Consider the following 24,451-nt stretch of genomic DNA (forward strand, 5'->3'; position numbering starts at 1 on the left):
ATTATGGTGAGTGGGCAACGCAAAAGCCATGATAACAAATGACTGCTAAAGGGGTTAATTTATGCAACGAAATATGCTAGAGAGTGCGCTGTATAATATTTACTACAATTACGATGCCGATGACACGTATGCTGTACAACACACTGTAAGGTCCACGATACGAATTTAACTCCCACAGTCCGCGGGCGTCAGTTTTATCTTATTTTTAATACTTTCGGATGATTTTATTCAGCATCAGAGAAGCTCTGTCATCTGGTGAGGCTTGATGTAGCCTTTATTAGCCCTTCATGGCAGGAGCTGAATATAATGATGTGGAGTTAGTATGAATAAAGATACAAGAGACTTCCTCACAATAGCAGAATTTTGAAATTAGTGCTCATCTGAACTTGAACCCAGTGGACCGCAGGCTGAAACTGCCCTTTCTTCACAGTCCACCACCCCCCTTTAGGGATAAAGAGGGAACTGAGGGATGTTTGTATAACTGGATAGCTCCACCACCCAGTAAAGTCGCTGTCACTAGTTAAAAGCGTCCCTCTCCAGCAAAAAGTTAATTTCAGACATATTAAAAACAGTATTCAGCAGTTTACAAGGACGACTATTATTTATTTATAAAAAATGAATACTTGATGCAGTGCTGGCTGCTTCCTCCTTTACTTTGGACATAATTCTCAGTGTCTGTCCTTCACTCTTCCAATTTTCTCCCATCTTTCCTGTCGCATCTTATTACTTTTCTTTTCCTTTCAGGTGGCTTTAAGCTAACTGGCAAACCTGTAACCCATTTACAACACAGGGTTGTAACCATATAACTAAGTAATGGGGTGATGTGGAGCCCACTATGGTGTCCCTGTTAACTGGGTGGCTTGACGAAAATCCGTTATCCATACAGAAACCAAACCTCGACTCTCTTCTCTGTACCTTGTTGTGGCAAGGTGCTGTTTGTCGCAAGGGAATATTGGTTTACTGCACAGGACGGCCCTGCACGAGCTATTGCTTGCCTGCAGTAGGTGGGTGTGTTGGGCCAGACAGACGGTGTTTTCTATCATCATCAACAACAACAACATGTTTACTGAGTTTCTGTTGCAGTTACGACGCCCGTGAGACGGCAACAGGGCAACACAAGGTCCACGACAACAATAGCCTGGGTCACCGTTCACGTTTCACTCTTGAGGCACCCCACCACAACTACCAGGTTAGATTATAACATTTATTTTTGGTCACCCACAGGGACAATCAGATTCACCGTTTGTCCCTAACTGTGTCACTCACCCATTCATTCACTGAGATACTGCAGTCTACTGCTTTGAGGGATGAAGCCCAGGTCTTCTGGGGTGGTAGTGGTGGTGTTTTACATAGGAAAACGAATGTTTGCACAGAGTTAGGCCTCCTCCCGTGCCAGGTTTTAGGCAGGATGGGACCCCAACAGGCCCTCCTCTAAGACTGGGCCAGTGTGAGGGGTCCGGGTCCTGGCCAATGCCGCTATGCGAACACAAAATACTTCCCAGTGGTGGACCTCACCTTGGAAAGGTTTGGGGCAGGATGAAACAGGTGAAGTCCGTCCCATGAGGAAGAGTTGGCCCTCGGGAGGGGACGGGAAAGACAAAACCATAATTGTAAGCTAAGAACACGAAATTTTTGACAGTGATAGGTATCACCTCCATTTACACCAGTTTTTAGACCAGGTAGGACCACTGGAGATCCACCCCACGTGTGGGGTACCACGGGGTCCTGGGCAATACCTAAATGCACAGCCATAATTTTGCCATGGAAAACAAAGGCACAGTAGTTGACGTCCACTTGCACTGGGGTTTTATGCAGATACTTAGATAGATAGGCGGATAGATAGACAGATAGAGAGGCGAAGGATAGAAAATATATAAATAGACATATATAACAAGTTACAGAAAACGTTAACAGCTAAACCAGTAGTACCGTCTTTTAGGTGTTGAGGCCTGAGGCTAGGCAATGCTGGACCAATGCAGATAACCGCTTCAGTACGATGCCGTCCTTTATTACTAACACTTGCTACCATCAGGAAATTGTGTTCTATTAAGGAGGGGCTTTTTTTAGGGGTAAGTAGTATATCGTCTTTCCTGTCCCTTTCACTATTAGGTTTCTCTGATAGGTTAAATAGAATCGACTCGTAGCAGCAAGACCAGAATACTAGTAAAGCAGACTTCATCCTAACGTTGGGGTTCAAGGAAGGTGACCAGGTGTGGGATTCTCAGACGTATTTTCGATCGATCCTCGTCAAAATTGTGATCTGTTTTGCCAAGAAAGGGTGAAAAAGGAAATAGTACAGTGAACCGTGTTTCTTTTCCCTCGTGCAAAAATTAATAACGGTTACGAGAGGATAATAATCATGAGGGTGTATTTGCTTCAACAGGAGTGTCAGGAAAAGGAGGGTAAAGCTTTTTCCCATGTGTCTACTACTTCCGGCAAAAAAACAAGGCTAGGTTAAGGAAGGAGGCCATCATCAGTATGTTCGAGAATCTCACCCCAGACAACATCTCCTGATGACGTACACGATCGCAAAAACTCGAGTCACCTACTGGGCATCAAACTTACGCACGTGCCACATTGTTTGCTTCAGGTGGGGGGCATTCTAACCAGGCATCTGCGTTATACAGCGAGAAAAGAAAAGAACACTTTTTCTTTTTTAATAACAGAACAGAGGAAGGAAAAACAAAATGAATTAAAAAAAAAAAAAGATCCATACACCAGATTACTGGTGTCCTCCATTCATAAAAAATCTGTAACAGTTGGACTTGAACAGCTGTAGGTTGAAGTATGGGAGGAAACAACTCTGGGAAAGCGAGTTCCAAAGAGATGCAGCTCAGGGGACAGAAGATTTCTGATAGGAGGAAGTTCTGCACAATGGCAGTGGGACATTCCAGTCATGAGCGCTACCAGATGCCCACGTAGCACAAGAAAGGCATCGAGAGCTGACACAATGGATGCAACTGCGTCTGAGCATTTGTCATAAAAGTATCTGTAGAATAATACAAGGGAGGCAACATTCCTTCTTACCTGTAGGGAAGGTAGTTTATTTGTAATAGCAGGGATATTAATAATTTTAACAGCTTTGTTCTTAATTTTGTCTAGTTGTTTTAGTGCAACATGGGTGAAAGAGGATGTCAACCCTAGCCTAGCTTTTGGTCTTTAAGTCTTTCAAAATGTAATGTGAAACTGATTCTTACCTTAATATTTTGTGGCCTGAGGGCCTTTGATGGCGAATGGTGGGAAATAAGATGGGAAACAGGGAAGAAGGAAGAGAAAATGTGGGGAGAGAGGGATAGAGGAAAGGAAGGAGATAGGGAGGGAATGATGAAATAAGAATGACAGGGATGGAAGCAATAAAAGAGGAAAAGAAAGCAGTAAGGAGGGGAAGAAAGGGAAGTAACAAAAGAGGAAACGAAGAAAGTGCTGGAGGGAGGAGGGGGATAGCAGTGAGGGAGAACTGGAGGAAGAAAAGGAGAAAAAACGAAAAAAAAATAGAGAAAGTAAAGTGAGAGGTGATGGACGAATGAAACAAGGAAAATGGGTTGGAAGGGAAAAGACAGAAGGCTACAAAGTGAAGTCAAGGATGAAGAAAGGGAAGGAAGCAGGAGGAAAGAAAGGGAGGAGATGAAAAAGAGTTGGGATAAAGCAGGGAAGGAAAATAGAATGTACGGAAAAGTGAAAAGAAGGAGAATAGAGAGAGGAAGGGACAGAAATAGAGGAGGAGAGAAGAGAACGAATTTGAAGGATAGGGAGTGACTGAATGAAGGAAAGATGCAAGGAGAAACAAAAAGAAAAAATAAAGGAAGGGGAGTTGAAATCAGTAGAGACAGAGATAAGAAAAAAGAAAAAAGGCGAGGGGTTATTAAAGACTGTGTTACAGTAAAAATATCAATAAAAATACATGGTAAAGAAGAAATATATCAAATGAAGGAGGGAGAGGAAGCGCAAAAAAAAAAAAAAGAGCAAAAAGAAGATGATGATGATGATGATGATGATGAGGAGGAGGAGGAGGAGGAGGAATAGTAAGGGGGGGAGGAGGAGGAAGAAGAAAAAGAAAAGAAGTAGGATACATAAATGTGTGTGTGTGCATATATATATATATATATATATATATATATATATATATATATAAAGAGAGAGAGAGAGAGAGAGAGAGAGAGAAAGAATAAGAAAATGTTTGTCTGTCCGCCTGCCTGTCTGTCCTCTGTGGAAATCAAAGTGAATATAGTATACTAGTATAACTCTATAAACAGCTCCATCATATGTAACTGTTAAGGACTAAGATAGATGTGAGCATTACAGGAGATAAATTATTGCTAAACGTTACTAAAATTACAACGAGGCAGATGTTCTTAGTATCCCTCTGTTAGTCCAAATAGGAATTACACATTTCTTGGTGCAACTAACGTCACTATTCGGACTGTCGGAGCGGATCAGACCAGGAGTGAGGAGCAGCCGTGGCAAGCAGAATCTCACATGTAAATTTGAGGGGTGGGTTCGGTATAAATAAATATATATATATATATATATATATATATATATATATATATATATATATATATATATATATATATATATATATATAAAATCATCATCATCATCATCAGCCGTTGAGGTCCACTGCAGGACAGGCCTATCCCTACTGAAGCAGGGACGATACTGACAATGTATCTCTACCTCTAGGGGAGGCGGTGGCTCAATCGGTAGTGAGGTGGCGTGCGGTCCTAACGGACCCAGGTTCAAATCCTGGCTGGGGCAGGGAACAGTTTAAGGATTTGAATTTCATTAAATCAGGCTTTACTGATCTACCAGAAGACCCGCCGACATGTCGTAAAAATACCCCCGTTAATACCAATACACCAGTCCTGTATGAGACAGCCCTAGCATGTATTCAATATGGATGGTGGGTGTTAGCGCCGAAGTGGTGACATGTAGAGGTGTATGGTATGTAGGAGGACTGCTGGGCCTTGAGAGCAGGCTGTGAAGCCTATGCCCAGAGTCGGAGACATAAAAAAAAAAAAAACCTAGTGGCTAAGACTGTCTGGTAGAGACTGTATGTAGGGTGAGAAGTGCTTGTGAGTGACTGTAATGTTGTAGAGGCTTTGGATGTGGCTATGGCACACCTAATGTCTGACTTGGCTCGTATCTCTGACTGGGGTAAAAATAATATGGTTGTCTTTAATGTATCTAAGACTCAGTTCTTACACCTTTCAACCCGACAAAATCTTCCACAGGTATACCCACTAATGTTTAATAATATTCAGCTTAACCCTACATCATCCTTGAACATGCTTGGGGTTTCATTTACTCGGGACTTATCTTGGAAAGATCATATTACATCTCTTGTAAAATCTGCTTCCAAGAGATTGGGTGTGCTAAGCCGACTCCGCTCTTTCTTTACCCCTGCGCAATTGTTGACTCTATACAGGGGTTTTATCCTCCCCTGTGTGGAGTACAACTCTCATGTGTGGGGAGGCTCCCCTCATACAGCTCTTCTCAATAAGGTGGAGTCAAAGGCTTTTCGTCTCATTAACTCTCCTCCTCTTACTGACTCCCTTCAACCTCTGTCTCTTCGCTGCACTGTTGCATCTTTATCTCTTTTCTATCGCTACTTTAATGGTCGCTGCTCCTCTGAACTGTCTGCTTGCATTCCTCCACCTCTACGACGGGCGCGTAGCACCCGTCTGGCAGCAGACTCTCATCCTTTTTCTGTCCAACTCTCTAATGCAAGAATTAACCGTTACTCCCAGTCTTTCATTTATGCAACAGGTCATCTCTGGAACTGTCTCCCTCTGTCTGTATTTCCTGCTGCCTATGATCTCCAGTCTTTCAAACGCAGTGTGTCCAGGCATCTCAAAATGATCGGATCTTGAATTTGGCTCTATATTGTATTTTGTTTTTCTCTTGGAGGGAACTGTTACTGCGGGCTCATGGCCTTTGGTTCCTTCTTCCTCGCATTAAAAAAAAAAAAAAAAATCGGCCCGCCTTAAGCCGATTGGGTGCAAGCATACTAGTATGCGACACTGGTTCAACCACAGCACCCCTTGTGTCCGCCAAAGTAGCAAGTGGCTTGGCGAACGCTTGCCAAAGATTATACAACTCTGGTGGGAGGCAAACCCGCGCTCACCAGCGTGCGAAACTCACTCTACCACAGAGGCTCCATATATATATATATATATATATATATATATATATATATATATATATATACGAATGTATATATATATATATATATATATATATATATATATATATATATATATATTGCCAGACGCCATAATCCCGTATGGGGTGACCCTTTGACTCTGAGTTATTTGTTTTACAGGGAGGGGCACTAACCCTCCACCAACCCACTTGACACGTAGGGAGCATGTATGGTTTGGTTATATGGTTACCACTCAGCGTTGTAAATGGTTTCTTGGCTTTCAGGAAACCATTTATATATCATTGATTAAAAAATGGCATTATGCAAATATTCATGCTTTTTAGATCATTTTCACTGGTGTCGCATCATGTTTAAATAATACTATTATGGCGTAATAATAATATGCCATTGGGTTACCTAGGTCCCCCTTTTTGGAGAGTATCAGCCCCTCACTGGGGTGGTATCATAGGAACCAAGCTCCCACTCATTGTTGCCTAGTTTTATGACTCGTAATTGCTGTCAGCTGTAGCCTTCTTCACGTCTGGATACACTTGCTTGTGTTGCTCAACGACGTGGAGAAGAAACTGCCGTTGATCTTCTTTCTTGGTCATCATTGTATTAAACTCTTGAATTGGTGTTACCCCTCTTTCAGCGAAGTCATTTGTTACCTGGACGATGTGCTTAGCTTCCTTGTAATCCTCACGACTTTCCAGTGTGGATGGATCGAATTCTATGAATGAATGAGAAAGGCTAAGCAGTGTGAAGATCTTGGTGTTACTGGTCACAAAATTTGAAACTGTGTTCTGATTCAGTGCTGTCGCCTCAAGTTCAGCTATTACCCTCTTTAGTTGATCTTTGTTTCCTTCTTTGTTAAGAGCCATCATCATTTTTCACATCTGTTTAGGGTCTACAGTTGGATCAAAAAGGCCGATCCAACTAATTGGTCTGACAAATATCACGAGTGACGACCAAATGCTTTTAAGCAGACATGTGAGATGTCCTTACCAGGACAATGTGACAATTCCTAGGGAAGTCCCAGATCGTTTGCTGGAGCTAGAGCTGCTTTTGATGCCATGAACCATGATTTCAGGTATAGCTTCACGAACACAACAAACTGCTAATCCTCGGCCTTGCTTCATTGTGATGCTTGTCTGATGATGGAAAAGATAGACTTTGATGCTGTATATAATTTTAGCCATCCATCTGGCATGGTGGCAAGCACCAGGGTGCTGAAACCGTATTCCACGGGACGGTACACCACCCAAGACAACAATGGACAGTTCTAGCAGTTCTCGATAATCACCTCGAAATTGGCTGTCTCACAGTTGTTTCATACAAAATGTAATGAGCTCATCACATTGCTCAGTATCAGTCACCGGCATTTCCTCATTGTCATTCAAGGTCTGAAAGCGTGTTTTGTCAATAGCAGTCCACTTGGCTTTGAACTGCTTGTATATGTGATGTCAGGACCAGAGGACGGTCAAAGGCAAATGGTGAAGGCCTTTTGAACAAGGATTTGAAAAATGTGATGCCAACAAGCCCAGTGGAGGAGATCCTTGTGCAGCTGTTGCTGAATAAGGGTACAAGCCCCTCTCCACAATCTGGTTTTGCTGGCAGTGTTGTCGAATGTCATTCCTACATGTTCAGATAAACTGCTTTCATTCATGGTTTCAATGATGACATTGGCAATGGCCTTTCCTGTCCCTGATTCCAAACCGGTTGCATTCAAATGCTTTGAAACTCCACCATCTGCGACGAGAATTGGAAGGTGTGCAGTGACATTTGCTCATGTTACATCGGGAATTAGTTATCCAACCCAGTGCACTACAGGTGGCACAGTTGGACGGAATTATTTCTTCAGCCATTCTCCAGATTCTCCCCGACTCTTGATTCGATCTCGGTGGATACTTTGCCTGTTGATAGTGTACATGGATGGATATTGTCCACAGGCAGAAATGGTCACAGAAAGCGGATGGTCTTCAACACGGTCTAAGGTCTTGGTCCGATCTAAAGCAGCAGCAACTGGAGAAGTGATAACTGTTTTTCATGCTTGTTGGCATGGCAAAGGAGAAGCTGCAGCCGAAAAGGAAAGACCTGCTATAGCTGTATACTCGTCACCCGTTTCGTCTTCATCACTAGTTGAGCTTTCCTCCAGCTTCACCATTTCCTCCCTTATTGCTCCATGACATCCCTCACACTCTGTCCTCTCATGTTCAGTCTGTTGTCTCTCTCTCTCTGTCTTTGTTCTTTCCGGTGTAATATCCAGCTTAGAGCCTCCCTCCTTTTCTCCCTCTGAGCCATGAGAAACTTCTTATCCTCACGATTTTTGATGAGGCCGTAGGCATTCGTGTGTGCAGTGTCAAAGAGATCTTTCATCTGTTCTTGGAAGTTCTTTCTCTTCTTCTCTTCTTTTTCTGTATTCCGGCTCTTACTCTTCACCAACTGTCTCCATTCTTAATACAGAGATTCGATTCTGGGGATACGATTCCGTGGCTCACATGCAGGAAGGCAAGCTCTCTCCCAGAATCCCCTTAGTTCCTCAGGCAGAATACATGCTGAATCCCTCAGTGTTCATCCCTCTGTTCGCATCAGGTAGAAAAGTTGCGCCAATGCTTCTCCACGAAGAAGTAACTTATCTCCAAGTAGTCTTTCACTTTTTTGACCAACAAACCAAATCTTGGTTTTGCTCCTGCTTTTCATCACTGGCGTTGACAAATTCACTTCAGTGACAGTAAATATGTGCTGAATAGTAACTCAAGAGGCAAATACCCTCCAAAAAGAAACAAATACGGGTATTACGAAAATGTGGCCTCCAATGAATTAGGCCTAAAGCAAACACTTTTTTTCAAATAACAAAAAAGATTATCACAACAATAATTTTGCTTATTAGGCTCAAACTTTCGGCTAGATGAGGCACCAGTAAAAACCATCCAATTCGGCTAAAATTTGGTGTCTCAAGAGTTTACTCGTAAACTCACAGTATACACTGCCAGCAAATAAAATATTCCAGAATTAATTAACCCCCTAAGTAATAAGGACCACCATAATATATATATATATATATATATATATATATATATATATATATATATATATATATAGAGAGAGAGAGAGAGAGAGAGAGAGAGAGAGAGAGAGAATTGGAGCATCTATGGTGCAGTGGTGGAGTGTGCGTTTTCGTACATGGGAGAACGAGAGTTAGCGCCCCGGCAGGGTAATAAACTTTGGGAGTGTTCTTCTGGCCACATACTGCTTTAACGGACATAAGGGGTGTTGTAGTTGAACCAGGGTCGCATACTATAAAGTAAGTTTGCACCCAGTCGGGTTGCGCAGGCTGACTACACTTGGTTCACAGACGATACACACATCCAAAGCCACTACAACACTACAATCACACTTACAAGCACCTCTCACCCCACATACAGTCTCAACGAGACAGCCTACGCCATTTGGTAGAGATACATAGGCTGTATCGTCCCCACTTCGGTCGGGATAGGCCTGTCCTGCAGTGGATAATATATATATTGCCAGACTCCTGAATCCCGTAAGGGGTGGCCACAAACAAATCGCCTCCATGTCGCCCTATCCCCAACCATTTCACTGCCCTGCTCCCAGCTAACACCCCCCTCTCTCATATACCTCTCCACTCTATCCCTCCATCTCATCCTTGGCCTTCTCCTCCCTCTCCCCCATTCCACTTCATTCACATATACTCTCCTCGTCAGTCACTCGCTCTCCATCCTCTCTACATGGCCAAACCACCTCATTGTGTTTCTCTTAACGCCTCCTAGCACATCTACATCCATACCACAACGCTCCTTCACATCCTCATTTGTCAATCTGTCTCCATATCACTCCACATGCTCCTCTCAACTAACTCATTTCCACTGCTTTCACTCTTGACTTCTGTCCCTCCAACAAGGTCCAAGTTTCACTTCCATACGTTAGAGTTGGCATCACAATACTGGCATGTAGTAACTTTTTCACTCCCATGCTCCCTTCCTTGTTTGTTATCACTGCTTTCAAGGAACCAGCAACCTTTCTTCCTTGTTGTACCCTTTCAAGCACTTCACCCTCCAAACTTCCATCCTTATTCATTGCACTACTGAAGTACTTAAACACACAGTTTCCATTTTCTCCTAATCCAACCTCACTGTACATTCACTGACTTCATTTCTAACAAAGACCATAATATTACTCTTCCCTACATTCACATTTAGATTCCCTTTCTTACACACTCTCCCAACTCATCCACCAAGCCTTCCAGCTCCCCTTCGTCTTCACTGAACAACACAGTATCATCTGCAAACAACAGTACAGGGAGTTTCCAAACACTGCCCTCTCTCATTAGGGCCATTCCAGCATCCACTGCCCTACCTTGTATCTCTTTTATAACCCCTTCCACATACAGATTGAACACCCATGGAGACATGATTCATCCCTGTTTCTATCCAACCTTCAAGTAGAAAAATTCACTCGGTTCACTATCCACACCCACTGCAGCCTTAGCACCCTCATACATACTCTTCACGGCATTCATCAACTTCCCATCTACTCCATATATTCTTTATTCTTTCACAATTCTTGTCTATCCACCCTGTAATATGGTTTCTCCAAATCCGTGAAGGCCACATAGTTTCTTTCCCTTCTTTAGAAACATTTCCACTAAAGATCTAAGAATGAATATCTGATCTACACAACCTCCTCCCTTCCTAAAACCTGCCTGTTCTTCTCTAACTAATTCCTCTGTTATTTCCCTTACTCTCAGTAATCATCCTACCATATACTTTTCCTATTACACTAAGAAGACATATGCCCCTATGATTACCACACATTATTTCCCCTTTTCCTTTATACAGGTGAGTAATTATATCTGATTTCCAATCCTCTGGGGCTCTACCTTCTTCCCAGGCCAATCTGCACATCTTCCACATCCATTCTACTAGTATCTCTTCCCCAGGCTTCAGCATTTCACCCCACACTCCATCAATTCCTGGGGCTTTCCCCATTTTGACTTTCTCCATTGCTTCCACGACTTCCATCCTACTGATTTCTTTCTCTCTTCTCACATCCCTCCTTCTCCCGGCCATTCTCCGGGTACTTATACTCGCATTACTTTCATTCTCTATGTACAACAATTCCTTAAAATGTTCTCTCCATCTTCTCTCTTTTTCTCCATTCTCCAATAGTAATCTGCCATTTTTATCTTTCACTCCCCGACTAACTTCATTGCCACCCTGTCTAACTTTCTTTACCTCTTTCCAGAACATTTTCTTACATTCCCTCCACTTTACACTCAAATTCCTTCCAAATTTCTCATCCAGTCTCTTCTTACTCTCTCTTACAAATCTCTTCACTTCTCTCTTCCTGTCTGCATAGAATTCTTTCTTCCGTCTCTCAACTTCTCCTATGCCCTTGTTTCACATCCACACACTATATGCTTTCTTCTTTTGTGCTACAGCCTGTCTCAACTCTTCATTCCACCATGCTGTTCCTCGCACCCCCTTTCGTCTTCTCTTCACCCCACACACCACCTCACTTGCTGCACAGATTTCTTTTCTGAATGTCTTTGACACACCTTCCTCGTTCCCCACCTGCTCCAATCCATATTTACCCAATCGCTTCTCCACTTCTCTCTTATATTCTGCCTTTTTCCTATCCTCTTGAAACCTTTCCACTTTCCTTCCATATACTTCTTCCTCCTGTCCTTCCCTTCTTCTATTTCTCCATTTCACTTGGACCTTGATTCTCACCACCACAGAAAGTCGACTCCCCAAACCTCTATATGCTCTTGCATCCATTACATACCTTCGCATGCTTTCATCCACAAACACACACATAATCAATCGTTGGCTTACATTCATTCAGTTCACCACCCACCCTTCTCATCACTTGCCTTGCATACCTATGGGTCATTCTGTGCCTGAAGAGGATAGTGGCTATCACCAACCCCTTTCCAGCACAAATGTCCACTAAAGCACTGCCATTCTCATCTGTCTGAGCAGGCACACCCCACTCACCAACCATTCCATCCACACATTCCTTATTTTATCATTCATATTGCCAATCAAAAACATTTTCCCATTCCTTTCAGACTTTTACATGCACTCTTCCACATTTGTCCAGAACTCTTCTCTTACTCTGCATGCACATTTTTTCGTTGGTGCATACACGCATAAAATCGCCCACATTTGTAGTCCACCTTTCAATCTTACCCACACAATCCTCGAGCCAATTGATCCATATTCTCCTTCCATCTGTTACTCACAACAATACACACTCCTTCTTTTGCCCTTTCATTCTCACCTACTCCCGCGCATATATCACACCCATACTCCCATTCTCTCACACTCTCACCTCACCATTTAGTTTCAGTTAATCCACATACATCCACTTTCGCAACTTGAAGCACGTGGACAATCTCTCTTTCACCTCATCATTTGGACCCCTTATATACCACGTTGCCATCCGTAAAATGTCCCTTGTTCGGTCCGTAGTCGTCACCTCTTGGTCAGTCCTGGTCCGAGGCTTCTTCTTCGTATTTTTAGTTAGTTGTTTTCTGAGAAGGGGCACTGTCTCTCCACCAACCCACTTGGTGTCACGTAGGGAACATGTGTTGGTTAGTTATAAAGTTTCCACCCAGCATTTAAATGCTTTCCTGGTTTACAAGAAATCATTTGGCTTCCCACTCAGTGTAGAACTACCCTAAAAACAGAGTACCACTACACTAAGTGGGTGGATGGTGGGCACTCCCACCCACTACATTATAATTATATACATATATATATATATATATATATATATATATATCATCATCATCATCATCAGCCGTTTGAGTATCCATTGCAGGACCGGCCTATCCCGACCGAAGTCGGGACGATACAGCCAATGTATCTCTACCAAGTGGCTTAGGCTGTCTGGTAGAGATTGTATGTAGGGTGAGATGTGCTTGTAAGTGTAACTGTAGTGTTGTAGTGGCTTTGGATGTGTGTGTAGTCTGTGAACCAAGTGTAATCGGCCCGTGCAAGCCGACTGGGTGCAAGCATACTTTATAGTAAGTGACACTGGTTCCACCACAGCACACCTTGTGTCCGCCAATGCAGTACGTGGCCGGGTGAACACTCCCAAAGTTTATTACCCTGGCGGGGCGTGAACTCTGGCTCACCCGTGTACGAAACGCACACTCTACCACTGTACCACAGTATATATATATATATATATATATATATATATATATATATATATATATATATATATATATATATATATACCATAAGCAGAAGGATCATTTATAAGGAAGATATCAGTTATGTTGGAACTCTTTCCAAGGCGGTCAGGGATACAGGTAGGATGCTGTACAAGTTGCTCTAGGTCACTGAGGATGGAAAATATGTCGGCTTGTTCACCAGATGGATCAGTGCCAAAGGTGGTGGGGAACATCGAAATCTAGAGTGGAGATTTCAGAGAAAGGAGAAATTGATTGAATCTGTTCCACCTTAGAAGCAAGATAGTGGAAAAATATTTTATAGTAGAATTAGGGGATGAATAAACAGCACAGATATATTTAGTCAGAGAAAAACAGGATAGCCGAAGCCAGAGAGGAGAGGAGATTCAAGTTCAGGAACCTCACTGTAGCAGCTCCCTCTTTCTACATATTTTCGACCAGTTTTATAGTGTTCTCGATTACTCCTTGTTCCCGTAATGAATTTAGAAATCGTATCCACTGAGCTGAAAGCCTTTTCCTAATCGACAAAACCTCAGCACAATGGTTATCTAAGCACAGTGGCTTATTTTATTATGTAATTTTCTCAGTTAGCTGATTCATTGTGTGTAGATCATTAATTGTCAAATACCTGCTTCGGAATCCTGCCTGCTCACGAGGTTGTTTTTTTTTCCAGATTTGTCATTATATTAGTAAGTACTTTAGTGAAGTGTAAATAACTGATAATAAGCTAACAGGTCGATTGTTACTAAGATCTTTTGAGTCGTCTTTCTTGGAAAGTAAAATTCTTACTGCGTTACATACTTCGGGAATTTAATTTTCTTTATACGCTGAGTATATATATGGGCGAGCCGGTTTTGAACTTCGACTCATGCTGCCGATAGCAATTTTGCTACATTTCCATCTCCTTGGTCCTTTCCGCTTTTCATTCTTTCAAGAGAAAAATTTATTTCATCTGGTGTTACCTCTGGTATTTCACTTGTCATTTCAGAGAGAGAGAGAGAGAGAGAGAGAGAGAGAGAGAGAGAGAGAGGAAAAAAAGGAAATCGTTAAACAAAAAGAAGTGGAAATGTAACGTTGAAAAGGAGTGAGAGACGCGTGGAAAAGAAAGAAAAAAGATGAACAAAACCATGAGAGATAAAGAAAAATAGAGGACAGAAAGAAAACGGGGGATTATGCGAAAGAATTGTGATGGATAAATGGTAAAAAGAGATGAAAAAAAAATATGTATAACAAAGGGAAGGAGAAAAAAGGAGTTAGATTAAAACGGAACAGAAAAACAGAGAAAATGAGAAAAAAAGGGAATGCAGGATCAATGGTTAAAAATTAAACGAGGAAAAAAGGAACAGTGGAAGAAGGAGTATAATTCAAACTGGAGGTATACTAATGATGTAGGGAGGGTGATTGCTAGAGGAACATGGAGAGACGGTGGGAGGAAAAGGTGGAGAAGTTAAAGGATGAGGAGGCGGGTGATTTGGGAGGTAGAAGTGGTCGGTAAGGTGGAGGGAAGGAGTGAGTATATGGAGGAAGGGTTGGAGGGAGATGGAATATTCCAGGAAATGTGTGAGGAGATAAAATAGTTGGAGAAGAGACAAAAACAGGAGGGACTGATGTTGGGAAGACGGAGAAGGGAAGGAAGAGAGCTGGAGATGGAGCGGTTTGAAGAGAGGTATGTGAGAAAAAAGCGGAGGAAAGATGAGAGAAAAAGAGTTTCAAAAGTAGCAAAGAGAAGCAGAATCTGGAACGGTGTACGGCGCACAGTGAAAAGATGGCACGAATGAAGTTACTAGGTTCAGGGTGCTACTCAGACAGTGAGAGAAAAAATGCAGCAAAAATGAAAGTGCTCCCTACCCACCTCGCCCACTCACAGCGCTGTCAGGTAAAAGGTAAAACACCGAGCCCATGGGAAAACACACACACACACACACACACACACACACACACACACACACACACACACACACACACACACACACACACACACACACACACACACACACACACACACACACATACACACACTTACACACACACACACACACACACACAGTTACAAGGAGGTACAAGTAGTGCCTCAAAAGGTGTTACGACCCATATCGAGATGGTACCATTACTGAAAGTATCTGTGAACGCTGGTACTCTACTATGGAGAGAAAAATAAACATGAAATGAAAGCATTCGGAGACCGAATGCTAATCGCCCTCCAGAATATGTTGTTGGAGGTACAATTTACCTACAAACAAAATTGAACGAAAATTAGCAAAAGCAGTATACGGAATTCAGTCACTGCGTTTCGCAAAAAGCCAATCCAAACTAAAATGTACATGGCGGCTGACATCCGGCTGTCCTTGATCAAACTCACACGACAAGTAATAGGTTTCTGCACATCCACATAGGCTTAGCTGCTGTTTCCTGAAGGTTTCGTGAAAATTCGTAGGCGACTTTTCGAGATATTTTGGCATCAGATAAACACACACACACACACACACACACACACACACACACACACACACACACACACACACACACACACACACACTATCTACCTATTTATTGCCAGACTTCTTTTTCCCGTAAGGGGTGGCCACAAACAAAACGCTTCCATGTCGCCCTGTCCAGCTACATTTCGTTGCTCTCTTCTCAACTCACACCCTTCTCTCTCATGTACCTCGCCACTCCATCCCTTCATCTCATCCTCGGCCTCCCCCTCCCTCTTCCCCCCCTCCTCCTCACTTACATACACTCTCCTCGTTAGTCTTTCGTTCTCCATCCTCTTCAAATGTCTAAACTACCTCAGTGTATTTCTCCTAACGCACATCCACATCCACCCTACAATGCTCCTTCATCTCCTCATTTGTCAGTCTGTCGAGGGGCTTAGCGAAAGGGGTGGGGTGCGTTTGAGGCGGCCGCCCCCACCCCCATGAAGGTCTTGAAATCGTATGGGGCTAAAAAATAATAAATCTTTATAAATATATAAATATATAAATAAATCACTTTAGAGAGAGAGAGAGCGCGCGCGCGAGAGAGAGAGAGAGAATCGTGGTGAGTCAGCGTCATGCTGACATAATTTTGGATCGGTTCTCAAAGAGAAAAGCAAGAAGACTGAATCTCCTTTTACGAATATACAGTACTGTCATGGCAAGCAAAACTGCTGACAGCATATTTATGTAACTAGAATTTGTGTGTGTGTGTGTGTGTGTGTGTGTGTGTGTGTGTTTTTAGTTGATATAGCGGTTACAGAGTACCAGTATGAATGAAACAACATTTATTTGTCTGAGTTAGACAATATCTTATGTTTTTGTTAATCAGTGTATCCATCAAGTTAAATTAATCAGAACTATGATTTATTAAGCAATATTCAGTTCAAAGTATGAAAACGATCAGCTCGAATAAATGCTACAGCTTTTATTGCCTGTGATCAAAGTAGAAATCAGGTGTGTGTGTGTGTGTGTGTGTGTGTGTGTGTGTGTGTGTGTGTGTGTGTGTGTGTGTGTGTGTGTGTGTGGAGAGAGAGAGAGAGAGAGAGTATAAAATAATTTTTTTCTTAGAATGGTCAGTTATAAATTGCAGACAAATCTAAGTAATTTAGCATATTTGAAAGGCTTACCCTTTTAGTTTAACCAAGTAAGTAGAATTCCAGTGCGTGGCACATTTATAGTTACTAATGATGTATGGATTATGAAAGTGGTTCTTAATATGTGCCGTAATATGATACTTGAGTCTTGAGGTGCCAAGAGATTTGTGAAATATTTAAAATTATATTGTTTTCCTTTGGAACACAATAATATGTTTTGTTATTACCTTCTGTCAGATTATTTTCGACATTTCCAGGCTCCAACTAACTTACCTAGCATTATTATGCTCTGAAAGGCGAGGCAAATGCACATGAGTCTCTCAGATGCGTTACTGTTCTTTTATTCCATAAGAATCATATTAAAAAGATTCTTTTTTCAGCCAAAATCATTTTCTTCCTCTATTTTTCGCCATTTTCACTATAATGAGTTTTCATCTACATATTCAAATACATACCTTCATACGCCTCAGAAAGCCCCTTAAAGTACTTAATTTTCACATATTTTCTTGGAGGAGGCCCCCCCCCCAGCTACAGAGGCTCACTTCGCTTGCCTCCCACGACCTTTTCAAGAATCTATAGACATCTTTCTCTCGCCCCCCCCCCCTTTGTGAACTTTCTGGCTACGCCTTTGAGTCTGTCTCTCCATGTAACTTCACATGCTTCTCTCAAATAATGCATTTCCACTACTCTCACTCTTGACTTGTGTCCTTCTAACAAGGTCCAAGCTTCGCTTCTACGCGTTAGAGTTAGTATCACAATTCTATCATGCTGTGACTTTACTTCCATGTTCATTTCTCTATTTCTTATCACTGCTTTAAAAAAACCAGCAACCTTTCTTCACTGTTGTACCCTTCCAAGCATTTCATCCTCCAGTCTTCCGTCCTTCCTCATCACATTGTCCAATTACTTAATGCACTCACATTTTCCATTTCCTCACCATACAGCCTCACTGTGCATTCAGTGACACAATTTCTCTTGAAGAGCATAACTTTACTCTTCCCTGCATTCACCCTTAGATTCCGCTTCTTACACCCACTCCCAAACTCATTTGCCATGCCTTGAAGTTCCCCTTCGTTTTCCCTTAACAGCACATTATCACCTGCAAACAACAGAACGGAAGTTTCCAAATGCTGCCCTCTCTCATTAAGGCTGCTCCAACATCCATTGCCCTACCTGTATCTCTTTTATAGCCCCATCCATATATAGACTGAACAACCATGGAGACATTACTCATCCATGTTTCATTCCAACATTCAGATAGAAAAATATTTCTCAGTTCACCATCCACACGCACTGAAGCTTTAGCACCCTCATACACACGCTTCACGACATTCAGCAGGTCCCCATTTACCTCACATATTCTAAATTTTTTCCTCAATCCTTGTCTATCCACTCAGTTATATATTTTCTCCGTATCCACGAAAGCCACGTACAACTACATTCCATTCTCTTGAAACTTTTTCACTAAAGACCTAAGGATAAATATTTGATCTACCCAACCTTTTCTCTTCCTCAGACCTCCCTGTTCTTCTCCAACTAATTTCCATGTTATTCCCTTAACTCTGTCAGTAAGTATCTTACCAAATACTTTTCCTATTACACCAAAAAGATAAATGCCCCTTTTTCCTTTGTACAGGGAAATAATTATTCCTGACTTCCACTTCTCCGGGACGCTACCTTCCTCCCAGACCAATCTGCATATCTTCCATATCCACTCTACTACTATCTCTCACCCATGCTTCAGCATTTCACCATACACAATCTATTTCTGGGGCTTTCTCCATTTTGACTTCCTTCATTGTTTCCACTGCTTCCATCCTACTGATATCTTTCTCCCTTCTCATCTCCCTTCTTTTCTCACCCATTCCCCAGCCACTTATACTCGCTGTATTTTCGTTCTCAGTGATTAACAATTCCTTAAAGTGTTCACGCTTTCTGCTCACTTTTCTACCTTCTCGACTATCAGTCTACCATTTTTATCTTTCACTCCCCTTGTAACTTCTTTATCATCATGTCTGTCTCTCTTTTTACTCCTTCCAGATTCCACTTTACTCTCAGATTTCTTCCATATTCCTCATCCACTGTCTTCTTACTCTCTCTTACTGATCTTTTCACCTCTCTCTTCCTCTCTACATATAACTCTGTCTTCAGTCTCTCAAATTTCTCTATGCATCTACTTCCCACCCACTCACTACCTGCTTTCTTCTTTTGTGCCACAGCTTGTCTCTCCGCTTCATTCCACCATGCTGTTCCCTGCACCCCCTTTCATCTTCTCTTCACCCCACACACCACGTCACATGCTGCACAGATTTCTTCTGTGAATATCTTGCACACACCTTCCACCTCCTCCATCTGCTGCAAATCATATTTACCCAATCGCTCCTCCATTTCTCTCTTGTATTCTGCCTTTTTTTTTTTCCCATTCTCTTGCTGCCTTTCTACCCTCCTAGTATGGACTACCTTCTCCTGTCCTTCTCTCCTTCTATCCATCCATCGCAGTTATACCCTGACTTTCACCACAACCAAGCGGTGGTCAGAAAGTCCATTTCCCCAACCTTTGTAAGCTCTTGCATCCATTATATCCCTTCTCATTCTCTCATTCACACACACATATTCAGTCATTTCCTTCAGTTTATTCAGGTGACCACCCACCCTTCTCATCACTCACCACGTATACCTGTGAATCCTTATGTGCCTAAAGAGGGTATTGATTGTAATCAACCCCCTCCCTGCACAGAAGTCTACTAGAGCATTACCATTCTCATCCACTTCTGCAGGCACACTCCACTCTTTAATTACTCCAACCTCCTTCACATTTCCTACTTTTCCATTATATCTCCAATTAAAAATACTCTCTCATTCCTCTTAAACATTTCCACGCCCGCTTCCACTTTTCCCCAGACCTCTTCTTTTATTCTGCTCACATGGTCTTCCGTTGGCGCACATACACACACAATTGCTTACGCTTGTATTCCTGGTTTCAGTCTTACCTACATTATCCTTGAACGAGCTGATCCATATTTACTTATATCCTTCTGCCATCTCTTGCGCACAACAATACATATGCTCTCTCTTGCCTTCTCATTCTCACCTACTCCCGCACATATATCCCATCCATACTCCCACTCTCTCACACTCTCACTTCGCCGTTTAATTTCAGTCAATCCACATGTGTCCACTTTTGCACCCTCAAGCACCTGGACAATCTTTCATTCACCTCATCATTCTCACCCCTTACATTCCACGTTGAAATCCGTATCATGTCTTTGGTCGTCACCTGATGATCTCTCCTGGTCAGAGCACGTTGTTTGTCGTTTTAGTTGTTTTCCGGTGAGGGGCACTAACCCGCCACAGCCCTACGTTTTTATACCTATGGAACACGTTTTGTTGGTTATGAGGCTACCACCCAGCGTATTAAATGATTTCTTGGTTTACCGGAAATCATATGGCTTGTCCCTCAATGTACAGTAGCCCTGAAATATGGTATCACAACACTGAGTGAGCAGATGATTGGTGCCCCCACAGACACACACCAAAAAAACTATATCTCCCCGCCATGCTAAAGGCGGACGATGATGAAGGCTTTCCCAACCTACCTCTCCCCTTCATATGGTCTCATAGTGTGTACAGAAAAAGAAGTACCTGTACACCTAACTTGTAGGATAAAGATCGGACTAGGATGCTGTATTTTACAGGAAAGAAGGGGAAATTCAATGTACCGCTTTGTCATGCCAAAGAAAACTTTACCCTAGCTTTGAATTGCTCTTTCGAGGAATTGTCATCTATGTAGTGCTGGCAAATTCCAGATAGTGCATATCTTATATGTGAAAAAAAATTATTTGTTTCATGGTGGAAACATTTAAAGTCAAGCATCTTGTCATGCTTCCTCGTTGAGTTACAGTTTAAACTAATTATGTACTGATAGTGTTTTCAAATCCACAGAAGATTCTGAAAACCCCTGCTAGCTGTCCTTGCAAATGTCTGACCTCTAACAAACAGAGGCCCAATTCCTGCAGCCTTTTCTGGTACTCCATGTGAGTGGAAGCTGAGATCAGTTTAGATGCTTGCACCTAGACTCTTTCAAATGCCACAATATCCTTCTTCAAGGTCGGGGATCAGAACTGTATTGCATATTCTAGTTTTGGCCATAATAAAGAAATGTACACACACACACACACACACACACACACACACACACACACACACACACACACACACACACACACACACACACACACACACACACACACACACACACACACACACACACACACACACACACACACACACACACACACACACACACACAGAGAGAGAGAGAGAGAGAGTACTGTTTCCTTGTTTATTCACTTAAACTTCCTCTTTATATAACCTAGAAGACTCTGCTCTTTCTTCTCCTTTTTAATGCACTCATTGTTGAACTCATGTCATCACTGATTAGCACACGTAAGTCTTTACATCAGAGCTGCTGATACCATTTCCTAACAGGGAGTAGTTAGTTCTTGGATTAGCCTGCCCACTGTGCATCACCTTGCTCTAGTCCAGGTTGGACGGCATTTGTTACTGTTTAGATTCGCCTTTTTTAAACAGTTCCTTACATAGTTCTTTTGTCTTCACAATAGTGCATTACCTCCTACCCTTGTGTCGTCCACAAAACTCTACAGTTCGGTTTATGATGCCCATATCTGTATTTGTAATGTATATTATGGATAATATTACTTCTAGAACTGTGCCCTGGGGAACTCCACCTGTAAGCGGAATCCAGTAACAGGTTTTTGCACTGACCACCACTCTCTGGCACTGATCATTCAGGTAATTTTCAGTTCATGCATCTTGTTCATCCCGTATTCCCTGTGAACAAGTCTCTGCCATCAACTTTCGATAAGGTATTTTCTTTAATGTTTGTTGGATGTCAGAAAAAAAAAACGATTATATCAGAGAGTATATATGTAGTGGAATAGTTTAGTCAAGTGGGTCAATTACGATCGATACTGCCTGAAACCATGTTGTGAACCATACTGTAAATTATTTCGTTATAGATGATCGACAGTTCTATATGCAACTACAATCTCCACTGTCTTTCCTACCACATGTATAAAGCTAACTAAACAGTTAATATCCTGGACAATGAGGATCTCCCTCTTAAACAATGAGTCACACTGGCTTCCTTTCAGTCCAGTGAAGCTTTTCCAGTAGCCAGTGATATAGTAATGGTAGTAGTCAGGTAGGGGGAACCTGGCGACATACTAACAGGATTCGTGGAAGAATCTCTACAGGACAGGAGACTTTAGAGGTTTTAATTTGCCAAGCCTGTCGAACACTTCTTCGTCAGTGCACTGAACATCCTGTAAAGTCACACCCTCATGAATAATCGCTGGCTCTTGGATATCATCTCTCAGTTCTTTAGTGAACATTAATGAGGAGTGGGAATTCAGGATGTCAGTTATCTCACACTCAGAGTTTTGCAAAAAACTTTTTTCATCAAGTGTGAACCAGTCTTGTTCCAATCGGTTTTCTACTTTTTACATAAGCAAGATGGGAAGTGATGGTGACAATCATCCACTCATTTGAGGAAGTGCTACGGTACCTATTTCTTCTTTAAATAACTGTGCACTGAGTGACAAGCCTAATGGTTTCTTGTCAGTCAGGAAACAATTTACGATACCAGGTGGCAACCATACGACCGAATAGCGGGATGATGTGTAGCCTACTGTACTTGTTAATTAAGTGAAGAGACACATATACGACAACCATATAAGAACCAAACCTCCCCACTCTTCCCCGCACCTCACTGTGGCAAGGCGATGTCCACCACAAAGGAACATCAGTTCACTGCAGGGGATGGTCATTAGGTTGATGGGTCTGCTTGGCCAGACAGACAGGTGTTTCTCTACTACTATTACTATATTATAAGCTAAGATCTCCTCGGAATTCTCCTTCTAAAAGGACTCTATTCGGAGTTCCTCGCTGCATTCAGCCATATCTAAAAGTGACTTCACTTTCCTATGCAGATGAATGAGGTCGTTTTGGACTTATAAACTACGAAGTATCAGTGTCTTTGAACTGGTGTTGTCATGCTTTTCTAAGTTGTTGCTGCTGTCCCAATTCACGTGTCAAGTATCTCGGTTGGGACAGTGGTGGTCCAAATGGCTTTAAGAGCACAAACTTTGCTGTATCAGAAAGCAGTCCCTGAATGAGCACCAGATTTCATTCACACTCTGTCTTATTTCGAGATGCATAGTAGACACTCCTTCTCTAAGGCCACTAAGTCTGCTTTCCTTAAGTCAGGTTTGCTACACTGCTCAGCTTTGACTTCTCCTTAGGTAGGTAAGCAGAAAGAGAGAGAGAGAGAGAGAGAGAGAGAGAGAGAGAGAGAGAGAGAGAAAGTAAATATCAGAGAAGAATGAGAAAACTCAAAAGAAAAAGGGGAAGTTAGAGAAAAATGTGAGTTGGAGATGAAAAAGAGAAAACTGGACAGACACTGCTAGTGGATTTGATCTGATCTTACATATTGGCCTTTAAATTGTCGCTAATTATTCATCAAAAATCGTTAGGCAAGATAGATTGTTCGGAAATCAGTATTTTTTTAGCTTTGAGAAGAAAGAGAAGAAGAGATACGTGAGGAGAACAGAGGGCCAAGAAAAGGATTAAAGAGAGCGAAGGCTGGGATCTGGGACCATTATTCTTGTGCTTCACTAAATGGCAAACAAAACACTCATGGACGGTCTTTCTCTGGCCTAAATCCTACAAGGGTGAGTAAATTATGATAGAGGATTAGTACTTTGAAAAATAACGGGACTTTTTACTTTGATTTCGACTTGAACTTTCCTGTGCTAACAGAAATAATGAAAATAATTACGGTAAAAGATGTAATTGCACTATAAATTAATGGAAGTGGGTAGGAAAAAACAAGTACCATTCTTTCTTCACTGACTTATAGTATTTACAAAGTAGGGGGAAATTAAGGAAAAAAGTATTGGGAACTTTTATATCACAACACTGGGAAAGTAAAGGAAAATAGTGTCTTCGGCATTGATTTTACCTTGAATTGCTAAATTTGGCTTTGTCACGGCTTTGAACTTTGATCTTACATTAATGACAAAGACAAACAAAAATGAAAGTTAGCATCCTCTTTTATATTATAATGTTGACAGTGTTAAAGGTGAACATAAACAAAGAATGCAGCAATCTGAACTTTGAGCACTGAGATTACTTTGACTCTGCATTGAACTTTGACCTTACAGCTCAGGCATAAAAAACGAGATGAAAGGTTGCAGGTATACGGTGCAGGTACTTTACACACACACACACACACACACACACACACACACACACACACACACACACACACACACACACACACACACACACACACACACACACACACACACACACACACACACACACACACACACACACACACACACACACACACACACACACACACACACACACACACACACACACACAGAGCCGGCCACTGTCACATCACAGAACAACGTGGCAAAAG

The 24,451-nt window shown here is 42.0% G+C and overlaps 1 protein-coding gene across 1 annotated transcript in view; it reads left to right on the top strand.

Annotated features, from left to right (window-relative positions):
- Positions 1-24,451, top strand: part of LOC145416298 (nephrin-like) — a 555,234-nt gene that overhangs the window by 102,990 nt on the left and 427,793 nt on the right. Inside the window, exon 3 of the mRNA XM_080285300.1 lies at positions 1,084-1,189. Coding sequence (XP_080141426.1) covers positions 1,084-1,189 — 106 coding nt within the window. The remainder of the gene's footprint in view (positions 1-1,083; positions 1,190-24,451) is intronic.

This window comes from Coenobita brevimanus, chromosome 105, assembly GCF_032717465.1.
Source record: "Coenobita brevimanus isolate Jiangsu-jjx chromosome 105, ASM3271746v2, whole genome shotgun sequence".
NCBI classification, from domain to species: domain Eukaryota; kingdom Metazoa; phylum Arthropoda; class Malacostraca; order Decapoda; family Coenobitidae; genus Coenobita; species Coenobita brevimanus.